The 26,329-nt window shown below is 40.4% G+C and overlaps 2 protein-coding genes across 4 annotated transcripts in view; one reads left to right on the top strand and one right to left on the bottom strand.

Annotated features, from left to right (window-relative positions):
• Positions 1 to 557: 557 nt before the first annotated feature.
• On the bottom strand, positions 558 to 10,038 carry RP9 (RP9 pre-mRNA splicing factor). Its single transcript, XM_085303928.1, has 6 exons — positions 9,641 to 10,038; positions 8,008 to 8,038; positions 7,527 to 7,656; positions 7,142 to 7,233; positions 5,581 to 5,642; positions 558 to 4,471 (listed from the first exon to the last, which is right to left on the bottom strand). Exons 1-6 carry the CDS (start codon positions 9,961 to 9,963, stop codon positions 4,243 to 4,245), a joined length of 867 nt encoding a protein of 288 aa, XP_085160054.1. The 5' UTR covers positions 9,964 to 10,038; the 3' UTR covers positions 558 to 4,242.
• Positions 10,039 to 11,612: 1,574 nt separating this feature from the next.
• Positions 11,613 to 26,329, top strand: part of FKBP9 (FKBP prolyl isomerase 9) — a 33,734-nt gene continuing 19,017 nt past the window's right edge. The window contains exon 1 of one of the 3 annotated variants that reach the window (XM_085303904.1): positions 11,613 to 11,637. Coding sequence is in view for 2 of the 3 variants with exons in the window: in XM_085303893.1 (XP_085160019.1) it covers positions 25,926 to 26,176 (251 nt within the window). In the remaining variant the exon portion in view is untranslated. Of the gene's footprint in view, positions 11,638 to 25,786; positions 26,177 to 26,329 lie in introns of those variants that run through there. The other 2 variants (XM_085303893.1, XM_085303885.1) reach the window with 2 other exon arrangements.

Here is a 26,329-nt window from a genome sequence, read left to right as displayed (position 1 = left end):
TTGTTCCCTGTGATGCTTGATAGCCCAGTGATGAGTAATTGCAATACTGGCAGCACTGTAAGCTTTTAACTGTAGCAGTATTGTATTGTCTTTAAAGATTTCATGTGTCTTCTGCAAAATCTACTGAAGGGCAGCTGAAGAAGCTATTTGCTTTTTGACAAAGCAGCAACAAACAGTAGAGCCCTCTGAGATTCCCTTACTGGCTGTTTTGTTGGATAGACTTATTGCCTGTGACTCTCAATTTCTGAAGCATTATTTGTAGCTAAAACCTCTGTGGCAAAGTGGGTGGGGTATAATCCCTAAACTGGAGCCAGTGGTGTGTTGGCTTGTCAGGTTTTAATTCTATATTTTAAGTTTTATTTATATTTATTTTTCAGTTTGCCAGGATCTGTGTGGAATAAAACTTTCTCTTTTTCAATGCCCTATTCTTTTTCTGCCTTATGTTGGGAAAGAATTATAGCTATTTCAATTAAAATAAGACAATGGAGTCTTGTAAGACAAGGGAACAGGAGCCAATATCAAAAACAGTCATTGCATGCTAACCATGACACACCAAAGAAAAGCAAATAAAAGTATATATATTAAAAAAAAAAAAAAAAAGACTCAGATTCCTGAGATTAACATGCTGCCACTGACCATTCATACTCCACAGGATTGTAGAACCAGTCACGTCTGGCTGCATGACAAAGATGTAGGCAAACGTCTATTTCTGCTGAAGTAATTTTTCTGGCAAGAATGGTTCAGAGAATTAAGGTAATTGGACCAAGGAGCCGAGAATCACTAGTTATAGCTGTGTTGCCTACTGAGCATGTTGTAGCTGCACTTTAGACTTATGTAGATTCATGGGACTATGATTACACTATTATTACCACTCAAATTTCAGTATGGCTTTCAAATGGAAATAAACAAGCCTGCAGAAGAGGCAAGAATCACTAGCAAAAGATTTTGGTTCTTTGAGTAAGATATGTTAAGTAGTCTAAGAGTTCAGATTTAAATTAAGGCTTATCAGTCTTGAAAGTATATGGCTTCTGCTGCTGCTTTCTGGATTTATGTATTCATGGAATAATTTCTGTTAATTTAAATAGTTCTTGAATTTATGATTGTTCCTAGTCTATCTATTCTTAAAAGACATTGTGTCTCTTAAATGCCAGCTTTGGCACTTCTTAAAATGCCAAATGAGGGAATGAATCGTGCTTCCTAGCACTAACACTGGTTGCTAGTTACCGCTGTTAAAAACTTGTGCTGTATTGAAACTGGGTTAACTTCGTTGGAGCAGGCTCTGCTTTTACCAGTTTGAGCAGAGACCTGCTAATCATCATCTTTACCTGGAGGTTTAAAAAATGGCAGAGAAGAGCAGACACAGTGCTGAAAAGCACWGAAGAGCTCTTGTATCAGGAAAGACTAAAAAGAGGAAATGAACACAAAGAGGGATATAGRGGCTGAGAATATGATAGTAATCTATAAAGCTTCAAGTGGTATGGAGAAGACGAATAGGAATCAGTTGTTCAGATGCTTTCTAATACAATTAGAAATTGTAATACAGAATTAGAGTATGTGAAATGAGCAGCGGACAGTTTGAAAGCATGATGGTTCATTATATTGCATAACAAATTTGCAGAGCTCCTTGCTGAAGGAAACTGAATATTGGAGTTTACAAGAAGTAACTGGATGTTAAAGAAAAATCTATACAAGGCTACTAAATACAAAAACATGTATGGCTCAAAGTACCTGCACTGCAAGCAGTGGAGGCAGAGGCAGCATAACAGAAAAATCGCTATAGCTTGCCCTGTCCTGTTGCGTAGGCATCTACTATTGACCACTACCACTGGAAAAGATACAGATGTTTAGTCTGACATAGAATGGGGATTTAGTATTTCAGAACAGATTCTTCTGAAATTGCATTTGTTAAAGAGGATGCCCTTCTTTTAAGGTATTCTTGATTGTTTGAATAGCAAACTGTGATAGGTAAAACTCTAATAAACAGGTCAAGGGAAGGGATGAAAGACTGTAAGAAAAATAGAGATTTGTTTTAATTAAACTACATTTCAGAAGAATCTTAAATAACAAAAGCTAGAATAACCAAAGAGGCCTTTGGGATAGCTCTGCTCTAGTGAAATCTGTGCAAGATGACTCTTGGAATATACCAGGTGAATACTTCATTATCTGTGGCAGCTTCATTCCAGCATCTTTCCAACAATCACCAACGCTATAAGCGCACTTCCTCAGCATCAAATGTATGAGGCCATTGTAAATCTTTTCATGCTATTTCAACTGTTATTGTATATCTTCTCATGTTATTTCAACTGAGCTTCTAATTATTTCAAGAGAATGCTGATACAGAGAACTGCTAGGAGTCACTGGTGGGTAAATTTCATCACAGGGAGATTTGCTAAATAACAGTACTGAAAGATTTAAAAAAAATCACTGCAGAATATTGATGCTCTGGGACTATGACAGTATAAAAATAGTTCCACCTAAAGCTACTGCTGTGATTAATACACTTTCTTATACAGTTGCCAGAATATAGTGATATCTAAAATCATGTTTTACCAGTGAATGGGTTTTCCTTTTGTTGCCATTGCTTATTCAAGATGCAAAATCACCAAAGCAATGGAGAGGAAAGACCAGTAAAGAACCTTTTTGTAAGTAGGCCTTGACCATCTTGTTTTCCACAGAAGGTACTGTGAGTGACTGACAAGGTAAGAGACTTTGTTTTTACTAAATGACTCTTAGACATTTAAGAGTTTAAAGGTGGCAGAAAACACATTTTTAACATGTATTCTCCCTGTTGTCTTTTTTGAGAGCTCTCTCAACCTTTGAAAAAGATTAAGTGCATTTTAGTCTGCTGTTCCTGGATTTGACTGTTAATGGCCAATGACGTTAGAGCTTTATCATGCCTTTTTTTTTTTTTTTTTTTTTTTTTTTAGGTTCTGTACAAGATCAAATATGATCTAGTCTTTTCAAAGCAAATCTACAGTTTTTACCCTTTGCAAGGTACATAAAAACATCTAGATGCTCAGATCAGATTCATATCACTTAACTTGACGTTTCAAAAAGAGACACTTGCTCTAATGTACTTTGTAATTGTATCAGTTTTTACAGTCAAGTCTGCCTTGCAAGAATCCTTAGAAAGGAATCTTGCTGTCAGTCCCCAAGATTACTTAGGTACACAGAACCTTCCATTCTTTCAACTTGTGGGTTCTCTACTGTTATTATTTAGTTGCTTGCAGGCATATACTTGAACACCATTTTGAAATCCTTCCACATATTTATATTCTTCTTGCAGTATGATTCATAAAATATTACTAAATAAAATAACTCTACTAAACATACAAAATAAGTTGGAATTTACTTCCCCAAGCCTTTTTAAAAAGGAAAAAACTCAAGATGTATCAAAACAACTGATACTGAAGCGTATGTAGAAATGCATCTCTCATTTCCAACATGAAAACACCCCTCCTTAACTAAAAATATTAGCTCTTTACAGTAAAATTGAGTATTTAACATCCAATTCTTATGCTTGGCTGCCAAATTCTATGGTTTGGAGAGTGCTTAAGGTGTTGCAAAACTCTGCCTATTAATGGTGATGATGTTGAGATTTTGCTAAACCTAAAAACACTAACTGCTAACACTGCAGTTTTGTCTTGAAGTAAATCCCCTTGCTAAACTTTCCCCTCCCCCATTCAGCAACGCTTTTTATTTCCCCAACTGCCAGTGCTATGTACAGCAAACTTCAACATATAGCACCATGCAGAAGAAAATACAGCACAAGCTGCTCACGATAATTACTGTAAATGAAGTGTCAATGTTTTGCACAGTGCAAACTGCAGTCCCCACTGCAATGAAGGTTTGTATGTAATAAGATTACATCATGGAGAAAACATACTTCAGCAGACAGTCTACTGAATTCTGCTGATCTGTTAGCAATACTTTGCTAGTCACTGCTTTCTGGCTGTTGTCACATGTGGCAACGCAAAGGCCTAGTCTGACCTAGCTAGATGACCCTCAGCACCAGTTCTGCAGTGTAGAGATATGGTTGAGTAAAAGTATTGTTTAATGCATCCCTCTCTTTTCTGGCATGGCAGAGGGGCAGAAAAGCAGAGCCAATGCAGGATGCTATATATTTCCATCTTTATGTTCCGAGTTTAATAAAGCCCCTTCTGGTGGTTTCTTCTTCATTMTTTGGATGTCTCCTTACAGTTTGCAAGTAGGGGTCAAGAAGCATGCAGCACACAACTGCTGTCAGTCAGATTCCAACTTCTCATTAGATTTAGAGGATTTATGCTTTTTCTTTTTCTTCTTCTTCTTTTCTTTTTTTTTCTTTTCTTTCTTTCTCTTTTTTTTCTTATGTTTATCTCTACATTCTGAGGAGGTGGAGCTGCTGCTATTTTCATCATCATCCTCACTGCTCTCATCACTGTTATTGTCTTCCGAGGTAGAGTCTTCCAGGAGCTGCTTCAGTTGCTGTATCCTAAGTACATTTAAAAATGTGAATGAGAATCCTCTAACTCTCCTACATGTAATAACTTATTCTAGCTTTCATCTGTTCCCTTCCTAGCTTGACTAACGGAAGCTGCATGCAAAGGGCTGGATTATCTTGCTGAATTACAACTCTAGTTACAGTTTCACAAACAGATGCATGCCAACCTCTGTTCTCAAAGACTTTCTAATCTGTGGGATATCAGAGGGACTAAGTTATTGGCCAACATGTAATTTAATTTATGTATGCAAAACCATCGGACACAACAGCTTATCAGACCACTGTAAGAAGTTCTATACATATGCAAACATGGATATACACTGGGATTATGATACGAAATTCATTGCCCTGCTGATACAGAGACAATGTCAGTGAAGCGGAGAGTAAAGTCTACTTTAGATCCAAGGTTTGAGAGGCAGCTCTTTGTACTTTCATGGATTCCTAGCAAACAGGGAGAAACTACTTGCTTATTTTATTATTGTATTCGGTATCCTCTCCATTAATTTGTTTCTTTAAAAAATAAATATATATATATCTGCAGCAGTAATACCACTGTATGTGCTGCCTGTAGGTCAAAGATTGGCCAGTTATTAATGATGCAGTACAACAAATAAGAAAGCATTAAAAAGCTCTGCCATTCTGTTTATTGAATAATGATTTCATATAAAGAGCATCATCATGTGCCTGCAACTAACTTTCTAAATCTAAACTTACATGCCTACATGTACAGAATTTTAGAAAACACCTCAATGAAGTCAATGAAAATTGGACTGTTTTTATTAGGTGCTGAAAATGGAATAAAACCCAAGCACCTGAAAGTTACAGTGTAAATGAATGCAACTCCTCTTTAGATTTTGTTTTGGAAAAAAAAAATACAGAAGCTGACAGAATTAAAGAGAAGAAGGAAATACTACTGAGAGATTATTAAAAAGGTAGAAATGCATCCGTCTGCTAAGATAAAGAAACTCCCATTAAAAGATGTTCTGAAGTGGTAGAAGTAACTTACAATAATATTTCACTTACAAACTTTAAATTAGCAACACATTACCAAAGTTAAAAACTTAAACTGAAAATGCAGTTTACTACAGGGATACACTCACCTCATTTCTTTTTCATGACGTTTATTTTCTCTTATTATATCATACATTGGATCTTCATGTGCCTTCGGAAGTGGAAAACAGAAATCCAGTGTTGGTAAAGAAAAGATTTTATCACTGACTTGTAATTCTTAAGAGAAGACAAAACAACACAATAACCAGAAGCAGCCTAACACAGAGGTTTTTATCAAAACAAGAATTACACTCAGCAAGCTCTTAATCAACAAACATACTCTCAGACTTTGGTAAACATTATGGTTAATCTGGACTGATCCTTTACTTTAGAAAAAGCCTAGTTATGTGATAAAGGGGGCTCTCCTTAGCTATGCTACCCTTTTCTCTCTCTCTCTCCAATCACAAATTACTTACAAATCCCTATTTGTTATACTATATTCCTATATGTTGGATACTATAGGGATAGCTAGACAAAGAATAAATACTGAGGTTCAAAATAATATCTGTGCCTTTATAGCACATTTTAAAAACATGGATACAAGCATGCAGCAGTACAGTAGTAGATAATATAAGACAAATATGTAATGAGGTATTAGTTGTCCCAGCATGCTACCTATCATTCTTGATTTTTACGTTTTGTATTGCAGCAAAAAATAGTTTTGAAAGAAGATAGCAAATAAACTTTGCTTTATTTAAGGTGAGTTCATCCCAAGCAAGAAAGCAGCAAAAAGGTGTGATCATTTCTATTGGAAATCTGGAGAGGAAAAAAAAAAAAGGATGATGTCAAATGCTGCTCAGCAGTGGGAATTGAAATTTCAGTGGTAAATGAAAAACATTAGGAATGTACCATGAAGAGCCTTGGACATAAAGCAAGAGTTTGATGCAATAGAGAGGAAACCTGGGGGAAAAAAGAAAGGAAGGGTAGAAGCAATCTGGTCATGGGAATGGTCTAAAAATTCCATTTGCAGTAGCATGCTGACTGGGCCAGAATGAGTCCAGATTGCATTTTCAAGGCTAGAAAGCAGGACATAAATTATATTTCAAACTCTCTCATCATTTAGTTTAACGGTGCAGAACAATAGGAAACATTTATTTAAAGACAAAGGAATGCAGAAAGAATCTGCAAAACTAAAATGTAGCCTCATATAGCAAGAGATCAGAATTGTAGACAATGACTGGACTACAGACCTAGACAACAGGCTTCATGATGTGGTTGTTCACAGTGAGAGCGGAAGGCTTGAAACAGCTGTAATGTGGGCAGCTCAAGCTTGACTAAACTTTTTTTTTTTGTTACGTTGATATTTTATCATAAAAACTTATGCTGTAACAGTTGATTGAATATAATGGTTGAAACAGCTTCTTGAAGATTTCCAATTTAAATGTAAATATTAATTATTTTCCTCTCGAAGAGTAGATTTTCTGCAAAGTAGTCAAACATCCAACCACATCTGTAGCTTTTTCTTTATTAGAAGATTTTCGGCATCTATATTATACTAGAGACAGAGGAAAAGTCCTTAATAGAGCATCATCTAATAGGCTTCTCTTCACTTGCAAAATTACCCACCAGTATTAAAAATATAAGCAATAATACTACAATATTTGTACTCACTACTCTAAATTGTTCCAATTTCTGATTGCCTTTAATAAAGAATGGGCATTCTTTATCTCCTGTTCTGTGTCCATAACGCTTACACCTCCAACCTTTAAAAAAAGAAGCAGCAGTGAATCACATCTCTAAGCCAGCTCAGAATAGGAATAAAGAAGTGTATTAAAAATATTTTCATTTTGTTGAAATAGATACAGAGATACGAATGTTATATTAATAAATGTAACTGTCGTAAAATGTAAAGCTATTACAGCCTACAAGATACTGGTTGCTTTCATACCAGTATGATGTCAGTCTACCTGGAGCTCATCATCTGTCTGCCAGACATTCTGCCCTCCCCCAGAGTAAAAGGATGGTCCAGTGATGTCTGGCATATATTCAGCCTTACACTGCATAACTTTGACTTCTTTTCCCAAAGGCATCCAAAGCCCTTTTGTTGGGGCATGTGCCAGGAATTCTCGTGCACTTTCATTGCCTGGTACATCAGGTATGCAGTCTTCTGGTTTTGTTTCATTCTCCTATGGAAAAAAGACAGGGATAAAAATCATTAAAAAAAAACTTTATAAAAATTAAAACTCCAAGTGTACAGGCCCTCATTTAATATGGAGCCTATTTCCTCAGTACCATTTCTTTTTCTTGTAACACATAAAGGATCCAAAATATCTGACTCTTTTGGTAATGTTACCTCATTTTCTTTTTCCCTTACCCTCAACCAGCTTGTAACTGAGGAGTTCTGAATTATCCTCTGGGAGCACTCACTTCTCTCTGTAGTTTATATAGATAACCCAGAAACTTAACGAAGTTGGTAAAGACAGGTTGGGCAAAAACTCCTTGTAATGTTCAAAATTTACTAAAATATATTTACTAACCTTAATTAGCCCTGGGGGAGGTTTCTCGTAGCTGAAAAGCAATAAAAATACAGTTACTCTGCTTTCTGCAACTTAGTATAGAAAAAAGAATTGACAAAATACAGTAATTCAACGGTATAGTGTTAAAACTTTCACTTAACATTTTCCCTTAAATTTTACTCAATCAATAATCATTAAAAACTATAGCACAATATGGATACCTGGATGCAAGTACATTGAACTAGACTGCTTCCGAACTGCCAAGTTTTTGTAATACCACAACACGCATCTTTTGCGAACATCCTTCAGATTCATGTTCTTGTGTGAGACCAACTAATTTAATCGCACTGCTTTACAGCAATGTGTCGTGCAACTGATTCAGCTTCAGCTACCATAAATTCACAGTTCTCTCATCCTTTTTTGTAGCTATAGCACACCCCTACCCAAGGTCTCACTAACCCAAATTTCTTTACTCCAGCACTGCTGAATCAGAGATATACTCAGCTGAAAATGTCAAATCAGGCTGTTCCTTAAATCTAGCTTTGCCAGCTAAACTTAGTATAAAATAATTCATCTCTTCCTCTCTCTGTGTTTGACACCTAAAGATAGAACCTTGCTGACAAGGTTCTATCTTTCTGCTGTATTTCTCTGGAGCTGGCAGTAGAGAAAATCTATTAAAACCTAAATAGCAAGCAAGTGCTATGTAGAATGCAGTAACTGAAAAACTGTATACACTTAGGAGTTAAATGTCAAAATACAAYGGGACTGACCTTCTAACAACAATTTTTTGAGTGCTGTTTATAGCATCTCACAACAAATTTGACTTCCTCTAGGAAAGGATAAAATTATGTTCTAGTGAACTTCATAGAATCATAGAATCAGTAAGGTTGGAAGGGACCTCTGGAGATCATCTAGTCCAACCTCCCTGCTCAGCAGGGTCACCTAGAGCATGTTAGACAGGGTTGCATCCAGGCGGGCCTTGAATAGCTCAGGAGAAAGAGACTCCACAACCTCTCTGGGCAACCTGGTCCAGTGATCTTTCTACTCCATTCAACCCCTTTCAATAAAATGGCATATACAACTTTTACTATACAACACTGTGGATTACTAATGGAGTCATTTAGTGTATCTCWAACCTTTTTATTTATTTATTTATTTTTTACCATACTAGTGGAAACCTACTGAACAACAACTGCTTCGCTCCTGCAACTCCCAGGCGTCTAAGAAGCGCTTGCAAGAAGAGACTCCTTTTTCCCAGCAAATCATTATTAAGCGAGGCAGAAGTTCTGCAGGCGACGCTTTGAAACGCGGAGACGCCGCCAGGTCGAGCCAACGCACCCGGCACTGCTCAGGAAGCCGTTTATTTTAACGACTCGCCTCTCGCGCTCCCGCGSTAAGGCCTTCCCAGGGCGAGCCCGAGGAAGCGCCGGGCTGGCGCCGCGCGCAGGTCAGCGACCGCGCACGGGCAGCGCCGGGGCCGGGGAGGCGGCGGGGGCGGGGACGGCGCGGGCCGGCCGCGAGGCCTGCGCCGGCCGCGGAACCCCGCGACGGGCAGGGACCGCTCCCCGCCCGCTTACGGGTATACAAAACCAAACCGAACCAAACCGAAGCCTCCCCGGGGAGCGGCGCACCCCGGGCAGCCTCCCCTCCTTACAACGACTCCAGGTGCTGGAGCTTCTGCAGCTGCTGCGCCTCCTGCTTCTTCCTTTTCCTCTCATGCCGGTCCTGGGTCCTGCCGCCGCTCGCCGGCGGCTCCTGGTGGCTCCTGGGCCGCTTCTGGCTGCTCCTCGCTGCTTCTCCTTCCTCCTCCTCTTCCTCCCACCCCTCCTCCTCCTCTTCCTCTTCTTCCTCCCCCCTGCGCGCCTTGTGGGACATAGGAGCGGCGGGCCGCGCCGCGGCAGCGGCAGGCGAAGCACCGGCGCCGCCTCGCTGCCCGCCCCTCTCGCCCCGGCTGCGGATTTCGGTTTCACTTCCCATCGCCGCCGAAGCGGGGACTTCCTCCGGGCGGCGGGGCGCGGCGGGGCCGGGCAGCGCCCCCTCCACCGCGCCGCGCCGCCCTCCCCTCCCTCCGTGCCCCGCCGGCAGGGGAGCCCGGGGGCGCCGGCTGGCTGCCCGCGCCTCACCCGCCCCCTCCACGCACGCACAGACACACACAGACACAGAGCAGCGGTTAAAAAATAACGCGTCGGGCCCCTCAGTGCCACCACGATTTACTAAGCCGGGCTGACAGGCAGGGCTGAGGCGCCTGCGGCAACATGGCGGCCGCGGGGCCAACATGGCGGCCACGGCGACAGAGCTGCGGGCCTCAGGCCGGGCCTGGTGGGGAGGGAGCCCGCCGCGTTCCCGCGGGGGGCGGGGGCGAGCGGCCCACGGGGCGAGAGGCCTGCAGGTCGCGCGGGGGTGGGCAAGGGTGGCGGCAGGAGCCCAGCTAGGGCCTAGCGTGCTGCCATGGAGGCTCCGCGCCACGCTTGCCAGAGGCCCGAGTATGTGTCCTTGGCGTGGCAGAGGATTAAATTCAGAGCCAGCTCTGCCAGTGCAACATCCAAAATAAATTAGCTTTTTTATTTTTTTGAGAGTGTGCTGGTGCCTGGCAGGCATGTGCCAGCTATGGAGCAGGCCCAGGGAGACCTGCCTCTGCACCACAATGAAGCTCCTGCTGTGTTTCTGCTGTGCACTGCTAGAAAGCTGAATCTGGCACCAGCCAGGTTTTTGCCGTTTGCTGCCCCAGCCATTTTATTTATTTATTTTTATTTTTTTGTTACACATTGAAGAATGAAGACAGGCGGGAGTTAGGAAGGCAAGTACTGGTCACTGCTTTAGCTCCATGCTGAAGTTCAAGAGTACTGGAGGTTTCTGGAGTTGCTTAAGAACTGAGTGATACGCACAAACTAAATCTTAGCAGAAAGAAAGGTCAAGTAATTGAATGTGATTGTAATTATTATCATGTCAGTATTTCAAAATGTATGTTAAAAGCACAGGATTAAGAGTGATTGTTAGTGCTGTATGCCTCTAAAGTAGAGTGAGACTAACGCAGTCATAGGAAAGCATCTGTAGGCCTATACTTTCTCATATATCAGTTTTTCACTGCACTTAGTTCAGATAGTGTTTTCTGAAGTTTCCTACCTATGATCCCAGTTATACCTTGAGGAATCCTTAGGAGCTGCTGAKGTACTGTTTTATCTTTTTCAAGAGAGTTAACATTCTTCACATTTATTTAACAGTATAATGTAATTTCAAAAGCATTATTTATTTCAATATTGTTTTAGGCACTACTGTGTAAAACTTTACTGCTTTTGGATAAAAGATAACATCTCATTTCTCATTTGCATTCAGATAAGTGACTGCCATTGTAACTTCAGATCTTGTTTTATTGTCATAGCATTTTGCAAAGATTGTTTATTTTAAGGTTTAAACAAAATAGTTTTTGTGTGTCRTGCCACTGATGTCTAATATTTATGATGATTTTTGTTTCATGTGCCATTTTTTTTTAGATTTACTGGCAATGGAAAGACTGCAGCAACCAGTCTACCACAAAAAGCACTCAGCAATAAAACAACATAATGTTGCAGATACGTTTATCAAAAAAAAAAGTCTACTCTTCATAAACTAATCCCACCATTTCCATCTGGCTAAGACGTCATGAGATGGCAGGTAAGATGTGAGAAGACCTATATYGTTCATTCAGTGGGACTGTAATTTGTTTGCATGTTTTGCTTGGTTGTGGGCCTTTTGTGAATTTTATTAACGTTCTTTTCCTAGGACCTAATCTGAGAATAGAGACTGAGTGGTTGCTATCTCCTAAAATCCCAGATGATAACAGTTGGCCTCAAGTGCAAAATTCACTGAAATCGTCTTGCGAAAGGTTCAGAGGCAAAATCAGTTTACCTGCTAATCTGAGTTAGATATCTGTGCTTAGTATGAAGCAAATGTAAAGTAATATGATTTAAGGTAATCCTCTATGGAGTAGGTTAAGCAGATGACTTGATGTTTGCTGCAGGCTAAGAGTTTTGCTACTGTGACACAGCTAACGTGTGTGAACATGTCAAATCGTAATCAGTCTATTACTTGAATAGTATGTATTAAAGCAAAGGGGACAGGAAAAATATTTTGAAGTGCCACAATTAAAGTTACACAAATCACAGCATAGTTGAGGTTGGAAGGGACCACRGGAGATAACCTGGTCCAACCCCCCTGCTCAGGCAGGGTAAGCTAGGGCAGGCTGCACAAGACTATGTCTAGTCAGGTTTTAAATATCTCCAAGGACTGAGACTCATCATTTAGTGATCTTTAATGATCTTTGATCTTTCTTCATTTTTATAACTAACTTAAAACTTGAGAGACGTGAAGTCATTGAATAACTCTAGATTTTTCATGAGCTACACTGTGAGATGAAGTGAGCCTAAACCTCACAGCATTTACATAGCTCACTGTACTGCAACTGCTGTGTGCCCAAGGAGCATCTTGGAATGTTGCTTAGGCCCGAGCTTATGAAATCAACTGGGGATGGATTGCTGTGCACTTGGCCTAAGCAGTGCCCAGACTTTTGAGGATATGTACTTAGAACCCATGTGCTGATAAGCTCTGATCCCATTTTTAGCACGGCCTAATGGCTACACTGCGGATGCTGGATGAATTTGGTCTTGAGAATAAGCCCTTGCTTGTGGTTTACTGGTAGTGCAGACATGCACTTAGGGCGTTTTGGGGATGTAAAATACATGCTGACAGCAAAATCTTCTGCAAGATGATGTTGGACTTAGAAGGGCAATCCAGAATGAACTTACATAGATAAGAGTTACCATATTATTGAGAGTGTAACTGCAATGYTAATTTAGTACTTTCATTGCTGATCTTGTACAGATTCATTAGGTTAAATTCAGCAAAGTAGACTGACCCACATTGCAGAATCTTAAAGCAGGTTTTGAATCAGTTACATTTTCAGTGCCTTAAAGCCAGGTGAGTGACATTTTTACTGGACAAAGACATCTAATAAAATTTAAAAGGAAATTATATAGTTGATAAGAGAAAGGAGTGTACATCAGTGGTGTTATCAAGAAAAGGACCTATAGGAGCTCCTGAACGTAAAACCTTCAGTTTATGATAAACATTGCAGGTGTTCCTGATACTATGCTCAGTATTATACTGACAAAGGTACACTTTTACTGTAAATGAAACTAAACYGGATATTGCTAATTATGATATGAATGAATAAATATATGTATGTAATATGTCTCATATGAGGCTCTCAAAGTTCTTAAAAGATACATAACATTCAGTACAACAAGAAATTTGCCTGTTTTATTGATGAATAATCAGAGGCACAGAAAAAAGAAGTTTTAGAGCCAAAGAAGTAATTAAATAAATTCTCCCTTGGCTAACTACTGGCATTCAGTGATACTTTCCCTAAGTGTTTACAAGCTTTAAAAAATGTTTAGAAACAGAATTAAATCTGAAATGATGACTCAGTTTCACCTAGTCACTCATACACATCCTGGTAATCGGCTTTAGCTTTATAGTTCAGGAGCAGGTCCTAATATCAGTATTGATGAGACAGTAAGACTCATTTTCTTCTGTTACTGGCTCCATGGTGATAGACTCTATCCACACCACTGGACCTCACTCTGTACATACACTACTGGGCTGGTTACCAAGAGGTCACAAATCTATTTTGTTTGTTAGGGATRTTCTGTCCTTTTGGGCTCCTCCTTCCATAGATTTTGTGTTTGAACCTTTTTTGTGTGTTGCAGCACAAGACTGCTGATTTATTGTAGGCAGATATGACATTGGGCCATAACGTTTGCCTGGAAGCTGCATTTTTTGCCTCCAGGTGACTCTTCACCCTCATAATTTAATGTTGCACATACAAGGTAAAATTAGATAGGTACATAATTCTTCTCAGCAGTGATGCTTTAAACTTACTACGTCTTAAGTTTGATACAGATAATTTTCTAGTTGTTTTCCTCATAAATCTTATAAACAAATTTTATCATGAGAAAGTACCCAGCTCCAAAGTACCTAGGACTGAGGACAGTCTTTTTTCTTCCTGTTTTCATTTTTAATGGAAGGAGATTATTTAAAGCTTTACTTGTAGATCTCTCCAAAGTTCCTTTTTTGTCATTTTCTGAGAAAATCTYTGAGTTCATGTGGTTGTTGCACAGTTATCCAAGGAGCTGATTACTTCAGTATCAGTCGTTAGGTAAGATTCATACAGAATGAACTGTGAACAAGGAGGGAGTAGAAAAAGCACAGTGGTTGTTTTCAGTGCTATTTATTTTGGAGCAAAGATTCTCAGGATCTGTAAATTGCTTAAATGTTATCTTCAAAGGATTTATATTAGCTGAGGAGTTGTTTCCTCGTATTTAGAAGGTAATCTATTTGAAGATTGTTTTTCTTTATTTGGATACAATGTTTCAAACATTTCAGGAACTCATTTTTCGTGATCTCTGACTACCATGGTGCTCCAATCCCAGCTTCACCAAAATCATCCCCGTACAAACATTGCAATTGCTGCTGCAATGTGAAGTATCTGAAAGACCTCTATGTTTCATAATGTCTACTACAACTTTATTTTTGTTATAAACAGTTGAATGTTTCAACTACAAGCAACAATATTAGGGCCAAATTAATTTACATCTATGTCATCCCATAGGCATCGGTATGCCTGTGAGAATGTAACTCTGGTGGAATGTCAGCCAGTCTGTTTTTCTCCATTTTTGGCTGGGCTAGAGCACTGGATGAGGATCTGTTTCTGATTATGTGTCAGATATTATGCACAGGAGTGGAATCCAGTACCCATGTTAGACTCTATGGGAAGTTAAGCACCTCGTAATGGGATCCAGAACAAGCAGCAGACTGAGCAGAGRACAGCCTAAATCCAACATGGTCAGCCTGCAGCTGCCTAAAACTAGCTGATAGGAAACGTTCAGAATAGGTGTGAGCTTAGTAGCTTGACCATTTCTGAGCTCAAGGAAATCTCCCTCAAGACAGCAGTAATATTTCTAGCCACTTGGGAACCTAGCCTTGAAGAGAGGTACTGACATCCTTTTTTTACAGAGAAATGAAAAGAGCATTAAGTGGTAGTGCTGCCACTTTCTTTTTGTATAATAGCTTAACAAACAGAAAGTAAAAAATTTTAGTTCAGTGTCTTCCTCAGTCTRAGGCGTTCAGTGACTTTGGCTCCCATTCCACTAGGAAAATTCATTCATATTCCATGCTCCATTCATGTTCCACCCTTGTGGAAGCAGTGCAGATAAGCATTTGAGATTCATGGTAGCAGAAAGACAAGTGTATCTGAACCTGTCTCTGAGTATATTCCRCTGGATGCCCTTCCCAATGCTGAGAACTGTGGTTACCTCTTATTGTAAAATACAAAAACAATTCTATGAGCAGGGCCCAGAGTGCAGTTCTCCCCTGAAAAGCACTGTTACTTCTAAGTGACAGTGTCATGCTGCTCCTTCCTGGACAGAGTAATCTCACATTTACAGTGGCACTACTCAGCAGTGAAAAGTATTCCTGTATAGCTGAACTTTTACTGTGGGGTATGCTACCATAGGCCATTACAGAAAGGGAGTGAAGGAGCACATATTTAAAAGAAAGTGATGGCCACAGCTGCATTTTGTATTGTCCTGACTTTGTCAGTGTTGAAGGCTCTGTAAATGCCTACAGGGACAAGTCTTCTGAGAAAGCTGASCCAGAGAACACAAAGTTTTGAATCCCAACCAAGCACAGGTATGGACTAGGCACTGAATTTTTCATTTCTGTCAAGACTATTTTTACAGGTATGCAGAAGTGTGCATCTGTAGAAAAGCTTTACAGTTGAGCAGGGAATTGTCTTTGGAAATTAGGGCTAGACAGTAGTTGAGCAAAGTGTTTACAAGGGAAATGACTGGCTCCATTATGTAAATTCTGTCCTCTGAGTCTCTAAGCTGATTATATGGATGAATTCCCTCCATCCTTCTGTGGAGATACTGCCATATCAATTACTTGGGGCTTGTAGTGGTACTATCAAGTGGCCCATTCTGTCAGAAGTGTGATGCTTACTATCTCTTTTAGCCTTACAAAGAATCTCAGAATCACCGAGCAGTTGAAGTTGGAGGGAGATCATCTGGTCCAACACTGCCTGCTCAAAGAGGGTCACGTAGAGCAGGTCAGTTGGGTTTTGAACATCTCCAAGRATGGAGACTTACCACTTAGTGAAAATGATATACCTGTGATCTTTTTCATTATTTTAAGTAACTTAAAACTTGATAGACACAGTATCGCGGAGTAACATACATTTTTCATGAGTTTTTGCCCTTTGCTTTCTGATTTTTATAAATAAATACAAATAACTGTACTTAATCCAAGCCATTTTTCATTAAATATCATTGACTTTTTTTTTTTTTTTTTGAAGAACAGGGCTTTATTTGACAGTATATTTGTATGGTACAATATTGATATAGCATTGCATTATTCTGACATATACTAACAAAGAGTATCTGCTATTAATAGAAGGTGCAACCTAAGTTGTTACTGAGGCAAGACTTCGTTTAGTTTCCAAGGGAGTTTGCCTCGGTAAGGACTAAGCACATTTGGAAACCATCTGTGTAGTAGGAGCACACAAATGCTAATGGCACATTATATAACAATGAAAGGGAGGGGAAAAATTGGCTGAGAATCCTTGGACAGTCTCMCAGCTTCTTATAAAATGTACCATCATTTGTGGGATTGCTTGTGACCAGGCTCAGTAGGCAGGACTTTGGTTTCATCAGAAACAGTCGGATGCAATGGAATCCATAACTCTATTTATCTRTTCTGCCAGATGAAGGGTTGAGTCAAGCTGGCTGCAATTTGAGCCCCTTATTAGAGGGGGTATAATTATTCCAGAACAGATGCTTCTGTTGTGTTAAATTTATATATACTGCATATATGCTGCTTAACCCTTAAATGGTGTAGTCTCACTGTCGTCAAAGTTAGCAGGAGTTTTGCTGCTGACTTCAGTAGGGATTGAGGCCAGACTCTTTTCCTGGTAGCCAGTTTCTTTCACAGCTGCAGGAAATTCCTCTTTCCAAGCTTTGGCAATATTCTTAAATCACTGATCAATTCCTAAGAACTTTTGCCTTGCAAGAGCAGATTTCTTTCCTCAACTTTACCTCTTGCAATTCCATAGTATAGTGACTGATAAAATAGTTCCTGTTAAAACAGTGCTCAGTGTATCAAGTAAATAGGCAAATTCAGCTTCAGTGCCAGCATCTGCCCTTGGTATGTCCCATTTCAATTGCCAGCATTCCAGTGGAACATTGGTTGAGTTGCCTAAAAGGGCCCCAGCATTTTTGAATGGATCACAGAAGGTACAGAAATCAAGTGATGAAAAACACAGTCTAAAAGGTTTAAGGCAAAGATTCTTGGTTCTGCTAGCCACCTATATTAAATAGGAAGATGACTTTCTCTTACTAAAATAGCTGATCAGTTAATTCCATGCRTGACAGCTGTACCAATTTAACCATAGTTGTTTCAAGACCTATCCAAAGTTTGCAGCTCTTGTTTAACATGGTTGCCATATGTCAGGTTACCAACAGCTTCTCTCCAGATAACTGAAAGGGAATAAATGGAAGTTCACAGTTCTAGACCACCTTCTTTTCCTGCTCTTGCCAAGAACATAATAAAGAAGGACCAGAGTAGAAATGGTACAGTAATGAAGCACATGTTAAACAAGCATCTCATTGACCCAAGAGCATCTCTGACAGGGATGAGAAAGGATACCAAGGGGTTGAAAATCATGCCAAACATGCAAAAATACCATTTTGCCATGACAGGCTAAGAGCTTCTATACTTGTATCCCCTTATACTAGCTTTGCTATGAATGATATCCAAGATCATTCCCTCATAGATACTTGAAGGTTGCTGTCATCTATAATGATCTAGCTAGTATTTCTCTAACATATTCTTTCCCAGACCAATCTGCATTTAGGCAGATTTGTGCCTGGTTTATGCTCCTGTATGTCTCTTGTGGCATATGTAAAAAGTTCAGTTTAGCATCCTTCATCAGAGCTTTCTCCTGTCAGCTTGAGGTGCTCTTTGGTCAGGCCTGAATAGATTAAGGCATGACAGGTGTTCTACCCTTTTGTAAAGTAATTTTAACAATGTGTCAATGATGTTACCAAAACTACTAGATATTGGCTGCAGGTGGTTAGGCTGTGTTAATAAAACTTAAATTTAAGTATCTAGAAACTACAGCTTGAAGGCTGGAGAAATTTTGGGCCTTCCAAAATACAAGCTCAAGGTAAATGGAAACCTTGAAAATTCAAGCACAAGAGAGTTACAGAGGCCTCTAGACCATGAATACAAACCACACACAATCAAATACAAATTATTAAAGGAATGAAGCCTTGAGAGTTGAAGAATCCATTTTGGGGGATAACAGAGAACAAAGAACATCTGCAGTGTGTTTAAAACGTATCGCATCTAGTAAGGTGGGATATAACATGGAACTGTGATGGAGTGTAGAAATAGCAAGTAAGCAGACTGTTAACGAATGCATTAAAATGACCCCAAGCAGACCTACAGTGAGGGGGAAGAATGCACAACATCTACATTTTCTCCCCYGGCAAAGATGAAGAAGAAACCATGAATATTAACATTGTAATTATGAGAAAAAGAAATTGGGATACTGACAACTCACTGTAGCCAACTCTCACTTTTTCTAAAGACGACTGGTGCCATTGACTTTTGGACCAGAGGGGCGGTGGAGGGGTGAGCATGATACCAGAGAAAGGAGTAGATACTAGGAAGTTTAGATATATACATAGTAGTAGTGTGTGTGTGTGTGTGTGTGTGTGTATATGTGTGTGTGTGTATATATATATATAAAATATATATAGTATTGTTATTGCCTGAGCTGCAATAATTGGCTAATTTGGACTATAATTATTAATATTGTTGTAACTGGCCTCATAGTAACTTTTTGATTTGCTAAGACTTTAATTTTTGGCTTTGTGAGTATAGTGTGTTTCTTTCACCCACATATATTGCACAGGATGTTTAGTCTGGACCCCAACCTTCAGGACAAGCTGTTAAAATTTAGATGCAACAGCTGGTGGAGAATGTGGACAGCAAAGGCTGCGATTTGTGATGCAACAGGCCAGCAGCACAGAAGTAGCATCAGAAAGTACTCAGCACTCAGTATAGTCTTATTAGTTGTGTGCAAACACCTAAATCTGTGTCTGTGAGCTGGAGGCATCTAATTTTGTAAGACAGGGCCTAGAACTATTCTTCGGTATGTTGATTATATGCCTGAAAGAGGTTATTGCAATATCAGCCTACAGTTGCTCCTGAGATAATGTCTCTTTGTTTAAAAACAAGATCTTCAGAAATGCAGCTAATATCCTATGAATCTGTTTCCTAAATAATAGTGTTCAAGTTTCTAGTGGAAGTGAACTGTTAGAGTTGATGTCTAAACATACAATTTTTCTCTCTCAAAATCCACAATGTAAACAAAAATTCATGCAAGAGTTGTTAAATGACTGCTAACCAGTAGAGAAGACTACAGTGATCTTTGTGCACTGGAAACCTGGTAAGCATATGCTTTTATGTTAACAAATACTATAAGAGTGAGTTAGCATTTTTCTTTAATAGCTATGTGCTGTGGTCCAGTTCTTAAGGAATCCATATATGAATATTAATGACAGGGTAAGATAACAAGGTGTTGTATTTCCAGTTTTCTTAAATAGTGGTCACCCATAGTTACAGTGCTTGTATGCAGGGAGGTGACCTGACCTCTCTTTCTGATCACCTCTGAAAATAAACCTTTTGTCCGAGACATGCAAAGTGAGTTTGTGGTGTGCTCCTTTCAAAATGCAGGTTAATTTTACCTCTGGTGGAACAGATACCCCCTACATTTCAGGAAAGTTTGCATAGTTCATGTTGTGCCAACTTGTCAAAGGAGGAACTGTATCCTTTTCTCCTCCCAAAACACAGAGCTTCCAGAAACCATCTCATATGCAAAATGCTTTAGGCTAGGGATAGGGTTGTATGTGTGTGTGTGGAGGGGGGCTGAAACTTGGAAAAAAGGTTTCGTTCTTTCTGGGTTGGAGTCATGATCCACACCTACAGGCCAACTTTATCCAGGTGGCTTTATTTAAAAGAATTTTTATTTTTTWAAAATTTTTGATTATAGCGCTGTAAAACATGTAGCAGACAGAGTATAGATTATGTGTGATAAATCTAGGCATGAGTAGTTAGTTACTCAGTTAACCACTTTGTGTTTCAGACCTTCATGTCTCTGCTGCTTCTTGAGAAAATATCTAGTCTTCAAATAGATGTATAATGCTACCCTCCCCTTTGATTCAGTGAAGAGCTTTTATAAAAGGCAAACTATTCAGTTATTTTTTGACAGTATTTGCTTCTAATGTGATAGAGAGGATTCTTGTTGCAGTAAACACCTGTTTCTGCACAATTTGAGCCACTTAGTTTTGCAGGGTGTGTATGTTGCATTTGACAATTAAATGAGGCTCACTGTTTTCTGGATTTTGTAAAGCACAAGCCTAAAATTTAGTTCACTTGTTTTCTACTTTTTTTTGCAGTCTCTAGAATGTTTCCATTACAGATGTGAACCCCTACTCAGTGGGAGTTTAGGCCAGTGTACAGTAGGTCTTCTTACTGCTTCATAAAGCAAAAAAATCCACAGACCATAGGCTGAAAAATAGTGGCTTAACCACATGTATCATTTGCCTATAAATATCCAAGTCTTTCTGCAGCTTTATATAGCCACTCTGTTGTTTGAAAAGTGTACTTTGAGTTTGTGAGTACTTGCAATATATTTGGAATATGCTTTAGTTCACATGAGTTACAATAATTTGTTATCCAACAAATTTTCTATTTTGCCTCCAGCTATGTTACATTGGGCATGTTTCTTACAACCACATTTTTGAAATTTTAGCCTGTCCATAGATGAACTTTTTTGAAAAATTGGTAACTAATGTTAGTACTTCTGTTGAAACTTCAGCTCTTTTCAAAAGGTGAGTGTTAACCTCTGTGGTTTCTATTTTCAAAGGTATTTTGGTTTGAAAACCTGGTTCTTTGTGTCCCTGTCCTTTTTGAGAAATGGGAATAATGGCATTTTCATATTTAACACATACATATTGCTGGATAAATACACTGCGTGGGGAAGTTCTCAGATGCAGTGGAAACTGATAGCATTTAAATATAAAGGTAAAACAAACAGTAGAAAAAATGTCTTGGCAATGGATGGATAGGGTAGCTTTTCTGCAGTTTTGCACCAGCACAGTTACACTGCAGCCAAAACAATTGTCCTAGTATAATTAGAAGGAGAGAGTTGGCTAGCTACAGTTACTCGTTTGATTCCAGGAGTGTAAAAAACCTAATAGTTGCAAATGCAAAAGAAGGCATTATTGATACCTCAAAAGTTTGCAATCTAGACTTAGACTGTAGACAGCCATTTACCTTACAGATAGCAGTGCTGGCGGAAGGCAAAAGTCAGCTGTAATCTACCCTTCTGTATGTTTGTCTATTGGAGGCTACCATCTCCTTATTTCTGCTGGTGATAGTGTTTTTTAAGTGCTGTCTAACCTGTGTCAGTCAAAATGAACCAGATTCATTAAATCATTAAGATAATAATTCAGCTGGCACATTTTGAATGATAGACTGAGGAGCACTTGCAAAAATATTTCTATGGGTGTATCGCATTATGCTGTGACCTCCAGCAGGGGAGATGCTCAGTACCTGTGGGCAGGTAGGACTTTATTCTAGCACTGTGGGGTCTGGAAGAGATTGCTGATTCCCAGTGTTTCCTGCTACATCTCTTTGACTTTCATTGGGATATCCGTAACAGATGGAATAGAAATAAATGAAGATAAGTTCAGGTAACTAGAATTTACCTACATGGTCAGCAATTTAAAGTATATCCATTTCTGTCATACTGCGAGCACTTCTTTGTTTACTGCTCAGCCACTGTTGGTAATAAATAAGAATAAAATCTTCATGTTAAATAGATAGTGGAAGTGGCCAATCAGTCCAGCATGACCCTCTGTGAAAAGTAAAGGGTTCTGTGTTACACGACTAGGCGTGACCAGGCAAGGAAGAAGCCCGAGTCACTTGGGTCACTTTGGTCACCTAAGGCATTTACGGTCATGTCAATCCTTATTGAGTCGCACTATTAATTTAAATTGCTGTTAAATTATAGGTAACTGATGAAACTTATATTAAAATATTTTCTATACAAAGAGATGCTTCTAATTGCAGGTGTTCTGACTTTACCATGCAGCTATATAAAATAAAATAGTATTTATTCAATTAGTATTAGTATTTTTACTAAGTATAAAATAATATTTTTACTAAAACCAGTATTTATTGGGAATGTTTCATGGTTATGCATTAGCCAAATTTAATATATGGAAACTGTATTAATGTCCTATGATTATGTGGTTGTTTCAAAGTATCTGAAAATMTCCAAGAACTTTACAGATATTTTAAATGATAAATTAGTGCTGTGTTATAACTGGGTTTTTTATCTGACTTACTTGAAAGGAAGGGAGAACAGCACAATGGGGACAGCAGTATGGTTCTTTCATATTAGTTGAAACCAAGAACTGTTCTTTAAAGAGCTTCTTAAGAGTTTTAAAGAGAGTACTTACTGAGATGAGCAGCTGTGAAGAATTGTAGAGGAGAAAAATGGAATTCAGAGTCTCTTCACATAACCCCCCTGTAGGTTTTACTGCCAAAACCAATATTACACTGTAATCTTTTGAATATTACCAGATGATTAAAAGTAGGTACACTTTTTTTTTTTAAACTGGATTTGAGATCAGTTCAAACCAAGCTGTGTTTCTCATTGCTCACTTTTCTGCTTCCAGTATCTACCAGTGTACTCTCTAAATTTGCCTGTCACAGTTTAAAGCTGGTTTGACATTTTTTTCTTAGAAAGGAAAAAGTTATTTTCGTTTTTCTTGATCTGTAATTGATAGAGTATTTGGAAGGCATTGTAAATCCAGTCTGTGTTTTTCTGTCTTTTTATGCCACCTCTTTAGAAAACCTACATATGAAAACATAATACATACTTGAGGTATCAGGGGACTGCGTCTTCAGGTCTGTAATCTTAGCTGTATGATGGTTATTAAGAACAGTTAGTGGTTAAGCACTGGATGAGTCCAAAGGCTACGCAGCAGAATATTTTACTAGTCATAACCTCTCCTGCATTTATCTAAATGAATGTACTGCAAACATTTTAATTTGCGTTAGGCCCACCATCTCATAACTGCCTTATGCTTGGCTTCAAGCACATTCCAAGGAACAGAACAGGATCTCAAGTAACACATGGGCAGGAGCTTGCCTAACTCAAGCTCCAACTGAAAATTTCTTTCCTTTTCCTGTGTTACCATAAACTGTTCTTTATGTCAGGTGATTTGTCAGCATGCTCTTCAGCTTTTTTGCATGCTTCTGAGACGTGATTTGTACCAGCAGCATATGAAGGAGTTTTTGTATCTGCCTTCTTGCCACTTGAGCTGTTGAATTTCCCCTCCCTGTGATTATGATATACACAGGTAGAGAATGAAATTTGGTATTTTACTTCCTTGCCTTTCAAAAGACTTGGGACAGCATGGAACCCTTGAGTTCTCTTTTAGTTTGATATAGCATTGCCCGAAGCTAGAAGCTTGAACATTACACGAAACACGTGGTATCTTCTAAAAGCAGATGGGGAGTGCAAAGGACTGAATCCCAGCTCATGAACTGGCGCTCCTATCCCTTGGTAGCTACGTGGTCCTTGATCCTTATTTCAGGTGTAACCTATGACATTCCAGAAAGCTAAATTTTCAAAGAGAATGCTCTATAGTTGTACTGTGTTTTTAAGTCTGGGAAGGATAATCCTTCCTCTAGGGCAGAGAAATTTCCTAGAGGGATGTGTCTGTGCTTAACCTACTCTTCAAACTGTATTAGTCATTGCTATGTTTCAAGCTGACTGGAGATCAAGCAATCTGATAGTGATCAGCATCCCCCAGAATGCTTCCAGGGAAGCTGGTTTAGTATTTAAACACACCAGTAGATAAATAAGACTTCTTTGTTGTTGTTGGTGGGTTTTTTTTATATATATATAATATATATGCTTTGAAAACTAGCAAAATGTTAGGAATAACTTTTCAAAGAAAAATGATGGAAACCCTCTTTTGTACTCTATTCCCTTTGTGTTACCTGAACAAAACAAGGAGGACAGAAAGCAACTGCATTTTCCTGGTTGAGAGCTACTTGATGTACTATTTCTCTGTTTGTTTATGTCATACAGTGCATGAGATATAGGGAGAATGGCGCTAAAGCACGAAGCACGCTGTTTTGAAAATGCAGAACCTGACCCATGGTGTTCCTTTAGCTGGGGCACATTATAGCAGTCTCAAGGCAATGGTAATCTACATCAGAAGTGGAGAATAGTTATTGACTATTCTCATAATGAGTACAAAACTACATGAAAATTAAGAGTCCAAGGAATTGTTTTAAATGGGCATAAATAGAGAATGTGTCACTGGCTAGCAAAAAGAAGTGCCAAGTGCAGTGTGCATTTTATTTTCTATTGTATCAACACGTTCCCATGGTGAGCAATGAGTTCTCTTTAAGAAAATGAAGAAATGACCAACATCAGAATAGATTCTGATCAGAATAGATTATTTAAATCAAGGCAACTGCTAGGTTAGCTGATCTGATTTAAATTGCTTGCTCGAAAGTGTACTTTACTGTGCTGATTTGGAAGGTGCAGTGTGACTGTTGTGGCAAGGAGGATGTGATCTGTAACCACAGACGTGGTTATCTTTAAACAGCTGCCTGAGTGCTTACCTTTTTCACCGGTTAAGTCATCTAGCAGCTGCTGTTTCCTAGCAATGTGTCAATACTGTACAAGAGCATTTTTGAAGGCACTTTGAAAGCGTTTCATTTGGCTGCACTTCGGCTGCAGTAGCAGCAGAGCTGCGTGTCTTGGTTGCGTGCAGACTGGAGAGCTGGGCTGGCAAACCATCGTCCTCCCGGCGGAGGCGCTCGGGTATTTTTCCCCACGCCAGGGAAAAAATACCTTTGCAGAGAAGCAGTCCGCGCGAGTGCGAGTTGTGCTGGCTTTATGAATCATCAGTAATAAGAGTTTGTCATCCGTGTTTCTTAAAGAATGTTCTTAGGTTTTGCTGTGTATCAGAGAGGCATCTCTTCTAAGTGGGAAACTAACGCCATAAAATTTAATACTTTTTCAAAAATATTGTATTATTTAACTTTATCTTTTTGTGTTTGAGATTTGATGCTACACAAGCAAATACTTCTCTTTTCCACGCTTTCTTTTATCACTGAAACCACTTCAGAGTAGCAGAGAGCAAATCTAAAAGCTCTTCCTTACCAGTGTGCACGATCAAAGAGTGATAAAAACCAGATGGGTGACATTTGAATTCGGATTCCTCTTGGACACTGGTATCCTACGTCGTATTTGTCAGGTCCTTTTTTTCCCGCTCTGGGTCGTTTGCAGACTCTACCCGGCTGAGGGACGGCGTGTGGAAAGGGGTTGGCAAACGCCAGCGGTGGGCGTGCGTAAGGCCGGGGAGGCCGCCGCGGCTTGCGGAATATCCCCTCGCGGGCTTGGTGCGAGCTCGGGGCTCTTCCGTGCGATTTTAAACTTACGGGTAGGGTTCAGTGTGCCACGGTGCAGAGTAACCCAGACAAAAAGCATCGAGGAGGAAATACTGTCATTAGCGGCTTTGCAGCGCTGCCTCCTTCTCCGCGGGAGCCGGGGGCGGCAGCGGGGGGCCGGGCCGCCGCCGCCGCCGCCCCTCCCCGGCGGGGGGAAGGGGCCGGCGGCGCCTCATCCACGTTTGCAAGTTTTGCAGGAGGAGGAAGAGGAGGAGGAGCGGGCCGGGGCGGGCCGCGGGTGCCCTCGCCGCCTTTGTGCGCCGCGCCTGCCGCGCCTGCCGCGCTCGCCGCCCTCCATGGCGGGGCCGCCGCTGGTGCCGCGGCGGGGCTGCGGCTCGCTGCTGCTGCTGCTGCCGGCGCTGCTGGTGAGCTGGGCGGCCTGCCAGGCGCCGCCGGTGCCCGCCGCCGAGCCGCCCTGGGACGGCGCCGACGTCCGCGTCGAGCGGCGCTTCGTGCCCGAGCGCTGCCCGCGGGCCGTGCGCCGCGGCGACTTCGTGCGCTACCACTACCACGGCACCTTCCCCGACGGCACCCGCTTCGACTCCAGGTCTGCCTTGCGGCCCCTCGGGCCCGGGGCGCGTCCTGCCCCGGCGCGGACCGCATCCCCTCGGGCCCGGGGCGCGTCCTGCCCCCGGCGCGGACCGCATCCCCTCGGGCCCGGGGCGCGTCCTGCCCCCGGCGCGGACCGCATCCCCTCGGG

Source organism: Rhea americana, unplaced genomic scaffold (genome assembly GCF_003343005.1).
Source record: "Rhea americana isolate MKP2758 unplaced genomic scaffold, rheAme1 scaffold_100, whole genome shotgun sequence".
NCBI lineage: Eukaryota > Metazoa > Chordata > Aves > Rheiformes > Rheidae > Rhea > Rhea americana.
Note: the sequence above shows the minus strand (reverse complement) of the source record. Positions and strands in the feature narration are given on the sequence as shown.